This window comes from Panthera leo, chromosome B2, assembly GCF_018350215.1.
Source record: "Panthera leo isolate Ple1 chromosome B2, P.leo_Ple1_pat1.1, whole genome shotgun sequence".
Classification (NCBI taxonomy): domain Eukaryota; kingdom Metazoa; phylum Chordata; class Mammalia; order Carnivora; family Felidae; genus Panthera; species Panthera leo.
This window is the reverse complement of record NC_056683.1, coordinates 118,227,486-118,242,983: the sequence shown is the minus strand read 5'-3', so window position 1 is coordinate 118,242,983 and position 15,498 is coordinate 118,227,486. Positions and strand designations below refer to the sequence as shown.

General features: G+C 39.1%; 1 protein-coding gene across 1 annotated transcript in view; it reads right to left on the bottom strand.

Moving 5' to 3' along the window:
* The window catches only part of ENPP3 (ectonucleotide pyrophosphatase/phosphodiesterase 3), a 74,838-nt gene extending 61,160 nt beyond the window's left edge, over positions 1 to 13,678 (bottom strand). The window contains exons 1-4 of the mRNA XM_042937407.1: positions 13,556 to 13,678; positions 9,927 to 10,002; positions 3,991 to 4,113; positions 2,112 to 2,237 (exon numbers count right to left, since the gene is read on the bottom strand). Of these exons, the coding sequence (XP_042793341.1) occupies positions 2,112 to 2,237; positions 3,991 to 4,113; positions 9,927 to 10,002; positions 13,556 to 13,633 (403 nt within the window). The 5' untranslated portion in view covers positions 13,634 to 13,678. The remainder of the gene's footprint in view (positions 1 to 2,111; positions 2,238 to 3,990; positions 4,114 to 9,926; positions 10,003 to 13,555) is intronic.
* Positions 13,679 to 15,498: the final 1,820 nt, after the last annotated feature.

Below are 15,498 nucleotides of genomic sequence, written 5' to 3'. Positions count from 1 at the left end.
TTAAAAAATGTTATGAAACAAGCAGAAAAATCAGAACAGTGGATATTTGATGACAACAAACAACAATTGATATTTTTAGATCTATTAATGGTATTATAATTTTGTTAAATACTTACATTTTTTAGATATGTCCTGAAAATATTTACAGATGAATATTAACTCTAGGATTTACTTAGAAATAATCTAAAATTTAGGGAGAAAAGCTGGGGTGGATAAAATTACATTTTTTTTAAGAAAAACAAAATCCAAAACTTGAAGATAAGCAAAAGGAGGACTGATCACTAAACTTCATTTTAATATCATTCTGGGAATTATCTAAAATGGACGTTATCTAATCAAATGGATTATCTAATTACCTAGGAATGTATACCTTTATTTAGCTTATTCTTTACCATTTATCTTACTTCACAGTAACAATAGCAGTTAATTGGTAGAAAAGTGATAGCAACATAACTGATTCTTGTCTGATAACAAAGAAATTTTCCTGTAGAAATGCAAATCATTTCTATCCCACCAAAAGTTACAGTACTTTTTACCTCATTCTAACATTCTTTCCATACTATATATACTTAGTCTCTTTCATTCTCTTTAAGCCAACTGAACATTCCAGTTGGTTATCTCATGAATGAGCTAATTACTCTTTGACATGTTCACATTACATTTATATGAGAGTTGTGTTTTTATCTTTTGAAAATTATACTTTGTCAAGATGAGACAAGACTGGCCATTAGTTGATAATTGCTGGGGCTAGGTGCCAGACATATGGGGAGATCACCATACTATTCTGTTCTGTACATGTGTTAGAAGTTTATCATAAAATCTTTAAAATTCCAAACTTAAAATGTAAGAGTAACTGGCTGGTTTCTTCCAAAATTATTCGAATGCCTTCAAGCTACTGCTTAAAGATTTAATTTTGGCACAAATCATGTAACCTCTTTAAACAAAATGTTGACTCCTTACAGTAAGAACACATTTACATTTATTTTGAAAAATAAGCTGAAATGATGAAATTAACTCCATCAAAGTGCCCAATTAGTGGTGGTAGTAAACTTCTACACTGCTAAACAATTATTTTTGTATCTATTAAGTTTGAACAATATTGTGCAAGGAATTCAGCAGGAAATTTTACCATATGACCTGAGGACCAGTCTTGAGATAAAAAGTTAAAAGTTATATATTTGGGGTAAAAGCTGGGAAAATATAGAGGTCAGAGGCAGTGTGGTCAGTGAACTTATAGAAATAAGCAAGCAAGAAATTATGCTTGCCTTTGTGAATGTAGCAGAATTTTTAATGATACAATACTAAATGTCAAGCAATAATTATTTGAAAAAGAAGTTACCATTTCAGGCTTTTATTTTTCTTTTTTTGATAGCTCTTTTTAGTTGGTTTTAAATTACATTTTGTAATAAAAACTGATTCATCCATTAGTGCAAAACCTATTTTCTACTAAGAGATTACAGTTAATGTTTCTTCTATAACATCTTCCTCCTAGTCCTCTTATCGGGTGTGGCATTATGAAAAAAAGGTTGATAGCTTGAAGCAATTTTGTTGCTGTGTGTTTATGCTCACTTTTCATAAATTTCATTAGGTGTTCAGAGGGATTAGTAATTAAAAAAAATCTACAGTATCTCACTTAGAGCTGGAATCAGGAGTTGAACCTGTATCCTAATCTTGGCTCTGCATTAACTCTCTCATGGTCTTTAATCAGCAATTTAACCAGTCAGGACACAGCTGTTTCAACAGTAACATTGGTTTAACAGACTGATATACAAGCCAGATAATCTCTTTCCTCATGTTTTAACTTTAGGATCTGCCATCTGGTGTCTCAAACCACAAGTATTTCTATCATAGTCATTGGACTAGAGAAACCTTGCCTTACCAAGAAATACAGAACTTTCACCTTTCTCTTCTTTTCTGTAGTCCCTATGTTATGAGCTCCCTCTCTCTACAGCACACAAGCCGCATTTCTTCCCACGGTAAACACACTGGCCATTTCTTCTACGTGGAGTAGCTCAAGATTCTCTGACTCGTTTTCGTTTATGCAGCCTAGACCAGTCAGCTCTGGGGTCACTGAACCCGTGGAGGCAAATGGTTCAATCTCCTCTGCTTACCTTGACAGACACTGTTATAGTCAGCACAGCAGTCTTTCCTCTGCAGACAATCATCTGAACAAGAGCAGAGGCTGGAATCTAGTCTGGTCTCCCCACAACGAAATCTATTGCATGTCCATATTTGAGCTGTAAAATCACACAGTTCGGTTGCCAGCATTTAACTTCTTGTAAGTATCCAATATCAAACATGAATTCCATGCGTTTGTCCCTGTATTACTGGGCAGTCAAAGTCTTGGCTTATCGCCCTAATAAATGAGAATATGTAAGACAAACAAGGGGCTATCCACCGCTTTTCTTCATTTGGCACGGGTGCAGTCTTTCAAGCAGCAGCTCTGATCCACCTAGCAGGTACACCTCTGAGTTTGGAGAAACTCTGAACACTGGCTCTGTCCCCACCCACCCTACCCTATTGGGAAATAGGAGTTCCCAACAGCGATGAACCGTTATGCCTGAATGATTGTTGCCACCTGAGAGCAGTTTTGTCTAAGGACAGGCAGCAAGGAAGAGGCAGTGACAACAGAAATAGCAGGAACACGGTCAGGTGGGTAAGGATGTAGGGAGGTCAGGGCACCTCGCAGCTGAGGGTGACAGAACTGGTGGATGAGCCTCCGCCATGCCCTTGCTGTTCTCCCAGGCTATGTGCTCAGTTATGACATCAGTGTAAATAAACATCTGGGCTAAAAACAGCAAGAGACTGCACCGCCGTTGTTTCCTAGTGCCACCTGCTAGGAGTCAGTGTCTAAAATCAACATCAGCCCTGTGCGGAGACAAATGCATTGAACAGGTAACTGCTGTGTGCTTCCATTGTGCACGAAGTTCTTCATTGCCCTTCACTTATTATTAGAAAATACTGGGAAAGGTTTAGTAAAGGGAATACACATCTTATCTACAGTACGTTATCCCTTCCCTCTTATCCTTTTCAGAAAGCGTAATGTAAGGAGTTCTGTTATTCCAGTCTTACTCTCCTTGAATCACTAGCCACCCCCGTATGCACATGCCGTCGCTGGTTTCTTAAAAAATTAAACATTGTGAACGGTCTCTTCTCCCCAGAGAATAGTGTTTTTCAAGTTGCGTTCTGTGGAGCACTGGCATCAGAATCACCAAGATGATTCTGCTTTCCAAGTGAATCTTATGCATCCTAAAATCTAAGAGCCACTGCCAATGAAACTAAGATGATTAACTTGAGTCATAGTGAAACTCCATTGTGACATCTGTACTCCATGCAACATACACAGCATCTTGTCTGCTAGAGACTAGTACTCCTCAACCTCAATCAGATCAAGTGTGGACTCTATGTTTAGTACTGTAAAGGGGGGAATGGTAATCATAGATCCCATACACAAGCTGTTATGAGTTAAATAATGTCCCCACAAAATGTTGGAGTCCTAGCCCCCAATGTCATGAATGTGACCTTGCTTAGAAAAAGATCTCTGTAGACACTCAAGTTAAAATGAGGTCCTTAGTGTGGGCCCTATCCAGTGCGACTGGTATTTTTATAAAAAGGGGAAAGTTGGACATGAACTCACACACACAGGGAAGACTGCGAAGACACAAGAGAACTCTCCGTGAAGACGGAGGCAGAGTTTGGGGTTACGCTACCACAAACCAACAACTGCCAGTGACTGCCAGCAACCCACCAGCTAGGAGAGGGGCAAGGAACAGATTCTCCCTCGTAGCCCTTAGAAAGAACCAACCTTCAAAACAGCTATATCCCGGCTTTCTAGCCTCTGGGACTGTGAGAAAATGAATTTCTGTGGGTTAAGTCTCCCCCTCCCCAGTTTCTGTGTTATGGCAGCCCTAGAAAACTAACACACATCAGACGTGCATTCGTGAAAGCACAACCAACATGTTACAATGAACTTATCCTCAGAGTCCATACTTGATTTCACACAGGTGTCTTCAAAATCCCAGCAACAGTCACCCCGCTGTTTACATTCCATATCACACCGGCAGCTCTCCAGTCCTCTGAATGAAGAATCAAAGCATTTCTTCCTGCAACTGCCTGCAGAGTAGAGGAAATGAGAAAACCAGTGCTTAGGAGTTATCCGGTATCTCAGAGCTGGATGAAGCACACAGAAGAGGTACCTAGTACAGACCTCTGACCTCTGTAGGTCAAACAGGTATTTTGTTATTGCGCTGTATGATTCATCAGTGCAAAGTGATAAATAATAAGCGATTTTTCCATAGGACTCCAGAGAGGTCCCAGACTCAGAAATACCAGGCACCATTAGGTGAAGGTAGGAGGCACCGGCAGAGGCTAAATGTAGCGGAATTGGGTGAAAGTCTGGAGCTGGAGCAGCAACTATCCACCCCACTTCTGTCTTCACATTGAAGGCTCATAATCTGGAGAAATTTAGGAAAAGTAGCTTTCCTCACAGAGGCAGACACAGAGGATAGCTACGAGGAGAAAAGAGGAACACGCCATATTCACAAACGTGAACAGATGGTTACCAGACATTTGAGAATGGCAAGATAATATCCAACATAAAAACATAGACCAAAACAAGTAAGAAGAGAAAGAAAGAAAGAAAGAAAGAGAGAAAGAAAGAAAAGGAAAAAGAAAAGCTTGATTGAAAAGGAAACAATGCAAGGAATGGAAGAGTTAAACACAAATATACACACGCACAGCTAATGGTGAGATCCTGTGAAGAGACAACATTGTATCCATGAAATAAGAAAGAAAGCTATAATTTAAAAAAGAGAAATAACATCCTGGGAATAAAAACATGAGAAATAAAAACATAAGAGCGGTAATGAAAAATTCAGTAGAGGGGTTGTGGTAGGCAGAATCATGGTTCCCAACATGATTTGTTCCCCTAATCCCCAAGACTGAATATGCTATGCTGTTTTACACAGCAAAGAGACATTGCAGATGTAATTAAGGCTATTACTTAGTTGACCTTAAAACAGGAATGTGGTACCTAAAAGTGAAAACAAAGAAAGTGGAGATGATATTATTAAAGAATTCACATTATAAAATTCACCAGAACTGAAAAGCTTAAATTATTACATCAACATTTCGCAGGGCAAAACTCACACCAAGAGCTCAACAGGAATAAAGTGATCTTGAAAGCTCACGGAGAAAAATCATAAGCAATCTGTAAAAGATCACAAGTCAGAATGGTATCAAATTTCTTAAAAGCAATACTGGAACCTAGAAGATAGGAAAGCAATGTCTTCATTTTTTTTAAAGGAAAATTATGTTCATCTCAGAATTCAGTATCTAGCCAAACCATTAAGTGTTAAGTTAGGGTGATGAAGATATCTTTATATAGGTAAGAACTCAAGTTAAATCTCATATGCATCCTATTTTAGGAAACTACTAAAGATGTTCTTTAGCAAAATGAGGAAGTAACACAAAGAGATCCAAAAACTATGAGATCCAACACAATGGAGAGTCTAGCGAAATAACAACCATAGGTATATGAGAGCAAACAAAGAGAGAAAACTAAGAGAGCAAACAACACAGATCAGAGCAGCAGGACAGAGGAACAAAAATTAAAATAAAAGATATCACTCTATACCTAACTTTACACTGCCAAAAATGAGAGAGCCAGAGAATGCCAAGAGTTGGTGGGGATACATGGTAAAGACAGAGTAGGCTGTAGCAGCCATTCTAGGAAGCAATCTGGGGCTACTCAACTGAGTTAAAATACAAACCCTGATTATGAGGGAGCTTGGGGCAAGCTGAAGGCAAAATATAGGTTGGTACACACACACACACACCCAGGTGGAATATGTGTGATATTCCTCGGACACTCCTGGCTACCCAAGAACAAAGGAAAGGGGTTTAAGTGCTTGCCATGGTAATACGGGAAACTAAAGCAAATGAAAAATTAAATTCCCTTACTGCCTACAGCCCATTGACAAGTCCTTGAGACAGGCAGAGTGACCTCCCTCTAGGAGCTCAGCTGCTGGATAATGCTTTGCTAGGGGCAAAAAGGAATCTTGGCATAACATTATCCCAACTTTGAGGATCCCATAAGTCTGCTTCCTTTACCCCAACTGCCCCAAGATATATGCTGGCAATCATACTCCAAGCTTATGGCCCCCCGATATACATCTAAAGGGTCTCATGACTGAGGTTTTATAAAATGGTAATAAATGGCATTTCCCTAGTAACAGCTAGCCCCTCAAGGTCCTGGAAACCCTGCTTCCAAAATTCCTTAGAGACTTACTCTATCCTTGACCCTCTCCCAATCTGAGGGTATGTAATGAGTTACTGGTCAGGACCCCAGTGAAGTTCTTCCTGCCCATGGGTCCTATCCCCATGCTTTAATAAAATCACCTTTTTGCACCAAAGACATCTTCAAGAATTCTTTCTTGGCCATCAGCTCCAGACCCCACAAACGCTCCATCACCCCCAAATTTCATCACTAAGACCCGGGAATTCTATCCCTGGTAGATGATGAAGCAATCTCACACAAGTCCATAAGGGAACCTGCAGGATATATGTGGTGTAAAGGAACTAACGTCAGTCAGGCACTGGGGGGAGGGCATAGGTTAAATAGTACATTAGATACATGCTAAAGAGTATTAAGTAGTAAGTAGATAGATGCATAAGAATAGATGCATGATAACAATGTAGATCGATCTTAAGAAACATTCAGTGAAAAAGTAACCAAAAAAGTGTTATACCATTTATACAAAAGGCCTTTACATTTTTATATTCACTCACCTGCTTTGAAACATTTTCTGCACATGGTTTCTAGGAAACAACAATCACTTGGCTTTCCTCCCACATTCCTGACAAATTCTTCCTAGGCTTCATCTGTGGGTTTTTTCCCCCACCGCATGTTCCCAATTCTGTAAGGTTAGTGTGTTCCAGTCACATTGCTTTAAGTCCCACATATGATGCTGATAACCACCTCACTGTATGTCCATCTAGAACTTCCCTTCAAAAGACAGCCTCATATATCCAACTGCCTTCGTGGTTTTTCCTCTTGGACATCTAGTAAATATTTCAAATTTAACATGTCCAAAAACGAGCTCCCGATTATTCTCCCCAAACCAGCTTCTTCTACAGTGTTTCCCATCTCAGTTAGGGAATTTCTGTATTTCCAGCTGTTCCTACCAAAAATCTTGAGGTCATTCTTCTTTCTCCGTATCCATTCTGTCAATAAAATCTATCTACCACATCAAAGATATCCAGGACCTAAACATGTCTCACCAGTTACAATCACTGCTGTAGTTCAAGACATAAAACTTGTATGGATTATGGCAATAATTTCCCAGTTGGTGTTCCCCACGTCTCCTCGTTTCACTCTGCCATTTATTCAAACACAGTAGCCTGAATGAGTGTACCGAAAGCAAACCACAGCATGTCATTTCTCTGCTCCAATCACTTCCCAGCACTCTCAGAATAAAAGCCTGTGGCCATATTCAATCTATCAGCCTCACTGATTTGGCTTCTCTTCAGTCCTTTGGTCCATCTCATTTTATGACCAACCTCCTTCTTGTCCTCTTAGTTCGAACTCACTGATCTTGTTACTTGTTAAATGAACTTGCCAGGCAAGCTCCTGCCTTAAGCCTTTGCACTTGTTTTTTTTCCTCTCGCCTGGAATGTCCCTCCACAAATATCCCTGTTTCTCCCTTACTTCTTCAGCTCTTTACAAAAGTTATTTCACATACACCCCCAATCCTACCCCAACTCAATATTTTATAATCCCCTTTTCAGCTTTACTTACTCCCTAGCACTTTATCATATATATATATATATATATATATATATATATATATATATATGACTTATTTATTTTTTTATTGTCTCCCTTCCATGCTAGAATGTAAACTCTTTGAAGTTTCCCAGTAATTAGAATAGTACCTAGCATACAGTCAGTGTTCAATTATTGAAGAGTAAGTAAAAAGCATGTGTACATAAAAGAACACATTTTTTAATGTTTTATTTATTTTTGACAGAGAGAGAGAGAGAGAGAGAGAGAGAGACAGACAGAGAGACAGAGCATGAACGGGGGAGGGGCAGAGAGAGAGGGAGACACAGAATCCGAAGGAGGCTCCAGGCTCTGAGCTGTCAGCACAGAGCCCGACGCGGGGCTCGAACTCACAGACCGCGAGATCGTGACCTGAGCCGAAGTCGGACGCGCAACCGACTGAGCCACCCAGGCGCCCCGAGTTTGTATGTATTCTTATAAATGTGTTCTTTTGGGGCGCCTGGGTGGCTCAGTCGGTTGCGCGTCCGACTTCGGCTCAGGTCACGATCTCGCGGTCTGTGAGTTCGAGCCCCGCGTCGGGCTCTGTGCTGACAGCTCAGAGCCTGGAGCCTCCTTCGGATTCTGTGTCTCCCTCTCTCTCTGCCCCTCCCCCGTTCATGCTCTGTCTCTCTCTGTCTCAAAAATAAATAAATGTTTAAAAAAAATTAAAAAAAAAAAAAGAATACATACAAACTCAAACTAGAAGAACTACTTTTAAAATTCACACTGCCTATGAAAAGCAGGTTAACTGGAATGGAGAATGGTGAAAATGGTCCAGGGTTGGGGATTAGGAATCAGTGGTAAAAGAATGAGGAAGTGACTATTTCAAGAGCGCTGGCAAAGGAGGGGCTGGAGTTAAATACCAAAGTCCTGGAGGGGGTGGTGCCACATGAGGGTTGACAGACGGAGATAAAAGGACAAGAATAAGGAACAATGACACTGGGAAGCCAGCCAGTAGGTGCAATAAAATAAGGAGGTGAGAGAAACAGCCAAAATAATCAGAGATTAGTATGTGCCTCTTGCAATTAATTTACGTAATTTAAGAGAAGCAAGAAGTGATGTACTTCTGTGCACACTTACATCAGAATAATACTACTAAAGTGGCCCAGAAACACTTGTTAGATCTAAGCCTAGGGCTCTGTAGTTCAGAAACACAACCTGTAGCTCTGTACTATAATTCAGAAACACAACAGCCAAGTGACTCAAAAAAGATAGTAATTTTCCAGGTAAGGTCCACCTTTTCAGTTCTGCCGTGTTCCCATGCTATCCTGGGAGTACTGAATGTTTGTTAATTTTTAAGTGAAAACATAACTGAAAAATTGTTTATCAGTCTCACCAAGAGTCTCCCTAATGAAGAAGCAAAAAGACCTTCCCCAAGGGAGTCAAACTAAAAGTTAATCAGCCAAATTAAAAAGGAGAACAAATGATCTCATGTTCGACCTCCTACTTCCCCTTAATAAAAGTACCCAAACAATACATAACAAAACTTAGACAATGCTTGTAAATGATTTATTTATTGTTCATATTGACCAGATATTGCAAAAAAAGATGTATTTTGATATGTTGCAGCATCTTTCTCCAATTTTTTCTTTGCTTCTCAGGAGGAAAAATAAAGAAACATGAAGCTTTTAGTCTGCACTACATTTCAAGAATGTGTCATTGCCTAGCCAAGAAATAGTGAGATTTCAAGAAGAAAGTGATACCTTCTCCCAGGAGGTCCTGGGAGGGGAGTAACCAAGACTTTTGAGGCCAAGTTTATCAGCAGGTAGGAATGACTAGAGTAGATGTTGAGACAGAAGGAGTCTTTGATCCAGTTATCAAATACTCTATGAAGGTGAGAACAAATGAGGGGAAAATACAGGAATGATATGACTCTCAAAGGAGTAAGGGGTGAGGGTAAAAGAGTGAAGTCCAGAAATGACATTGGATAATGCTAACCACAGATGTGGGCTCCCGATAAGTGCGGTGTGGGAGAAGAAGAAACCTTGGATGAGACTGCTCCACGCAAGAGAGAGGGGGCTCGAGAGAGGGGACAAGTTTCAACGGTAAAGGTGAGGAGAAAGGAGGAATCAGGAAATGTGTTGAGAAAACACTGAGGGGTTACCTTGCTCCTCTTGTCGCCTGAGTCCAAGCCCCAGGCCCAGTCCAAGTGACACAATCACCAACAAAGCAAGGAGAACCTATATTTAAAATAAGGAAAAGTGGCCTTTACAATTTTTAAAAAATGTACAAAGGTGCAAAGATCCCGCCCTGCATCAGTGAATCGAAAGCCCCACAGCAAGCTAGTTATTCATAACACCAGATCCAACAGTGACAGGGGAACGTACAATTTTAAAGGCCTGAAAATAAGAAAGCTCTGGGCACAAGTTTAAAATAGTATTTACTACAGATCTTTAAATTCCAATGTATGAGTCCTGGTTAGCATAACCCCAGATTGAGTTAAAGCATGGATCAAACTACGAGGGCCATTTACCTTTGCCCACTTCTCATTCTTAACTAGGTACCTGTTTGGAGATGATTTATCTAAGAGCATTCCTGAGTTGTGAAATCGTTAACTACCTCATTCCTAGGGAGCAGGGGTTTCCCTCCCAGCTCTGTCCTATGGAGGGGATGAGAATAGTTAATACGTGTGAAAATACAGCATTCAAATAATTAACTGGCAAATGATCCGCTTTGATCTCTAGCACAGACAACGATGTGGAAGCTCTGTGACCAAAGATTGTGTGTGTCACTCATTATCACTACTGCTGACAAGGCTCTTCAGTGTAGTGGACTTTATGCAATGACTAGAATTAAACTGTGATATAATTGCAGAGAATTATTCCCACTCACCTTTTTCCCCACCCAGTAAGTCCAATGATAAGCATGCTGGATGACAGAGCTTGAAAAACATATATTGCCATAGAATATGAACACAACAAACACATGAATTACTTAGGAATGTATTTTACAACTCCAATAACCTTTGTTATGGCTTTTTAAAAAATCACTTTCATAAAAAACACAATAACAAAATTTGCTTCGATAATACTGTAAACCACTGATTTTGTTTTCACTCTGAAAATCATCTGGAAAATTAACATATCTAATTTTTACAACAGCAGTGGATTCAGGGACTGGGAAAATATGTGAAAATACTATGTAAACAATTCTTTTTTTTTTATATTTTATTTTAAATAATCTCTATACCCAACGTGGGGCTCAAACTCACAACCCCGAGATCGAGAGTCACATGCTCTATGGACTGAGCCACCCAGGCACCCCCTATGAAAACAATTCTTACATAAAGTCTGAAACTTCGCCCAGGTTTCAGTGACCTTCCAGCATTCAGTGGAAAGAATGGAGAGGCAAAAAGTGAACATAAATAGTTACTAAATAGCATCACTAGCACTGAGTCCCTTATTATGATGCTAAAAAGCCACTCATGACCAGGACTAGGAATACAAAGCAGGGAAACACTGGGACATAGTCCCTATGGTAAACCTCATAGATTTACAAAATCTATGTAAATCATAGATTTAAAAATTGGTATATTTTGGTTTACATCTTATCATTAGTCCTTTTACCATTCAAACTTGATGGGAAAATAAACAGCATCTAGCTGTCCCTAGGATGCTCTAGAACTTTCTCCTGTTAAATCTTAGTGTCTGTTTCTTGACGACTCTACTTGTTCTGTGTATTTTTGGCTTGCTCTCGCATTATTCTGTAAATTCCCTGAGAAGAAGCTTCTTCATTTTTAAAAAATTTTGTTTAAAGGGGCAGAGAGAGGGGGACAGAGGATCTGACAGGCTGACAGCAGTGAGCCGATGTGGGGCTCCAACTCACAAACCATGAGATCATGACCTGAGCTGAAGTCGGACACTCAACCGACTGAGCCACGGAGGTGTCCCAAAGAAGCTTCATTTTTAATCTCCTATAATGACTTCCCCTAAATGAGTAATTCTGAGTTAGCTTCTTGATATTTAGGTGCATATGCATCTTAAACTATTTATGCTAGCTACAAAATGGACAGGGGAGAACTCGGACTCCAAAAATCACCAAGAAGCCAACATTTGGCTTTAGAAAGCTGTATAAAGAGTGCCAGCAACACAGTAGATACATCTAAAGCTTCTTGAATGAAACCTATGTTAAAATTTGGAAACAGGGTATTTCTGAAACTACAATTTTAAAATACTGAGCTTCTAGGGGCCCCTAGGTGGCTCAGTCAGTTAAGTGCCCGACTTCGGGTCAGGTCATGATCTCGCGGTTTGTGAGGTCGAGCCCCGCGTCAGGCTCTGTGCTGACAGCTCGAAGCCTGGATCCTGCTTCGGATTCTGTGTCTCCCTCTCTCTCTGTCCCTCCCCTGCTCATGCTCTGTCTCTCTCTGTCTCTCTCTCTCAATAATTAATAAGTGTTAAAAAAATTAAAATACTGAGCTTCTATTATACATACTAGTAAACCACTGGAAGGATAGAAAGAAGGAACATAAGTGATGCACAAAATTTTGCTTTCAAGGAGTTTATAATTTCTTTAATTTATAGATGGAATAAATCTAATAAATGGCATAAGAGTTAAAAGAGCACTCTAAAGTTCCCAGAAGGATAATGACTAAATAGAGTATCTTGACAGTTTACTTTGTTATAGTTCCTGGGCTCAATGCTCACACACATTTCTTCATTTACTTCTAGAAACAATGCTTGAGTGACAGAATGGTGGTGACATTACCTAAGGCAGGGAACTTAGGAGAAAAATGCAGCAGGATAGGTGTGAGAAATTATGCAACTGTTTTTGGCTGGAGTTACTGGATGAGAGCCAGCAAGCAGGCATTTGAAGTCTTGTGCCAGAAACTCAGCAAGAAGTCAGACCTACCGGCCTACTTGAAATTCTTGGTTGAGAATATGACTTTTACAACCATGAAAAGATGAGATTGCCTAAAGGAAAGATATTTAGACAAGGTTTGGTGGAATGCTATGTGCAAGAAAGAAGAAAGTCAGCCAAGAATGCAGATAAAGAGAAAAGTCATAAAAATGGGGATATTAATGCCATCACGGAAGCATGGGGAGAGAATAATTCAAGATGAGAACAAAACAATATCCACATATTGTTGTTATGGAGACACAGCAGGAGGACAGAGGAGAAGGAAAGACTTTCAAGAAGATGACTTCAGGAGAGTGAAAACAAGCAAGGGAACAGGGAATGAATGGGTGAGTGGTGAGAAAACCAGGGCAGTGGATGGAGCTCCCCTTCCCCAAACATTTGAGAGAGTAATCAAATCAAGGAAAGCTTTATTTTTCAGAACAGGGAAGATCTTAACATATAAAAAAAAAAAAGCATAGAGAAAAAAGGTAAAAGAGGCCATCTTTAGGAGTAAAGAAAACTAGATAAAAGCAACAGTCCAACAAAGAATATGATATATAGTGATCTTTGATTTTTTACTCTGTGGTCTTAAAAATATTCACGCAATAAAATGGTGATTTGGGATGGGATTATAATCGTGCTAAAATCAATGCTGCAAAGTGTTTTGCCACAAGATGCCAACTTTTTAGGATGGATCAGATATTAACTTGTTATTCAAATTTCTTAGGCAAAATGGTATTCAAAATATTAACGTGGCATTGGAGCTGTCACAAGGGCCAAAGTGAATGCAATCACTTAAAACTTTACACTCAAAAAGCAACACCAATGTAAATGGGGAGTCATACACTTAACATTTATCACAAAGCTACAAAGACTAAAATTAAAAGCTGTACTTACAATACAAATTATCTTATACGTCCTAACAGTGCTCCTCTTGACAGGTTCTTCCATTGATAGAGTCTGCGTAGACTCCATTAGCTGTATAAACCTGTTTTACTAGAAGACAGTAGTACTCCTTCCTTTTTCTAGTCCAGCAAAGAGAAACTGAATGAGTTACACAGCTGTGAGTAACTTCAATGTTTTGGAAGGTCACAGCTCGTTAATGATTGGACAATCAAAAGGGAGGAAAAAGGCTGTAATGACAATAGTGTCACGAGATGAAAGTCCTCTTCCAGGACATTGTAGACAAATACTACATATTAATCAAAATACATGTAACAATAATAATAATCAAATTTTAATACAATTTGATCATTTGTTTTCTTCAAAAATAACCCAAAACAAATGGTTTTGTTATAGAAATTCCAGGGAGTTTCTACATTTGTAATACACTTAATTTCACAGTTGAAAGTCAACTACTAAAAATGTGCTTTAACCATATAGGAATCCCATAACTCTGTTGAATTTATATAAAGTACTTAATTATAAAAGAATTATGTCTTCTTGTTTTAAAGGGTTCACAGTTTGAAATGTTTTCATACGTATTATCTCATATCAAACTTAACAACATCCCTTATAAACATTTTATTCCTATTTTGTAGTTGAGTCAAATAAAGGTCTGATTATTCAAAGTCAGGTCTGTGACTTACTTGTCCCAAGTCACATATTTACTAGATTCCAGAAGTAGAACTGAAACCCAAGTCTTCTACTCCCCAAATTCAAGTTAACTTTCATTGAGCAATTAAACTCGCTCTTTTCTTCTTTACATAGACAAGAGCATCCTCATACATGCACTTCATGCTGAGAAGGGGAGTACAGGTTTATGATGAAAGAAATAAATTAACAGCAATGTAGCCAGAGAGTTATGGTAAATGGTGGGCATAAGCTCTTCCAGCTTAAATGACCCTAAGGCAGTAATTCTCAAAATGTGATTCCCTGGAACACTAGTCCTATGAAAACCTCCTTGGTTACATAAAGCTTTAGAACTCTTTTCTAATGTAAAGATTATTAAAAAAAATCCTGTAGGCTCAGTATAGTCTTTGGAAAACACTAAACTATTACAATCTTAAAAGCAGTGAAAAGAAATAGGAAAAGAATCTATCCCAATATACAATGACTTATAAATATGAATATTATTTCTGAAAGTCATGTCAAAATCCCTTTTTCTACTATTGGAGGCCATGCCCTTAAGGAAAACTGCAGAATAAGAGCCATGTTTCCTTTTAAGGGTTTGTGCTGTTCTTTCTCAGCTCAGGATACCCCCTCCCCCCAACTTTACCTTCATGCCTAATCACTGGAAGTACCCGCATGAGTTGCTGACACAGAAGAAATGAGTTTTAGAAGAAGATGCCATAGAGATAACCTAAACCTAAATCAAAGTCCAAAGCCTTCTTTACATGGACAGCAAAGAAGTAAACAAAAACACGTTTGGATGCCTTTGGCAAAAGGTTCTCTGCACAGGATAGACTTAGAAATACCCCAAGAAGTTTTTTTTTAATTTTCGTTTTTATTTTTTAAATCCTGAAGCCCAGTCCACTTCAACTGAATTAGAATCTTCTGGATTTGGGGCTAAAATATCCCTCCAAGCCATTTTATATGTAACCAAGTTCAGTGTAAACACTTTGTTTTGAGCAGCACATGCACTTTTGAATTCTCTTTTGCAAATATTTCCTACGGATTCTACTTAAACTTTAGGTTTAAGATAAGACTAGAGGACCTCTAGAGCTTGACTTCTTGCCCAAGATCACCTTGGTTAGTGCTATCTCAGAAGTCAGATTCTGCCTGGTGTGGAAACTGCCGCTTCAGGGGGTACTGTTGTCATCATTGCTGTTGTAGCAAACAGATTGTAAGAAAGAAAAATCCAGTCTACACCACAATTTGTATCAAAATTAGGAGATTCC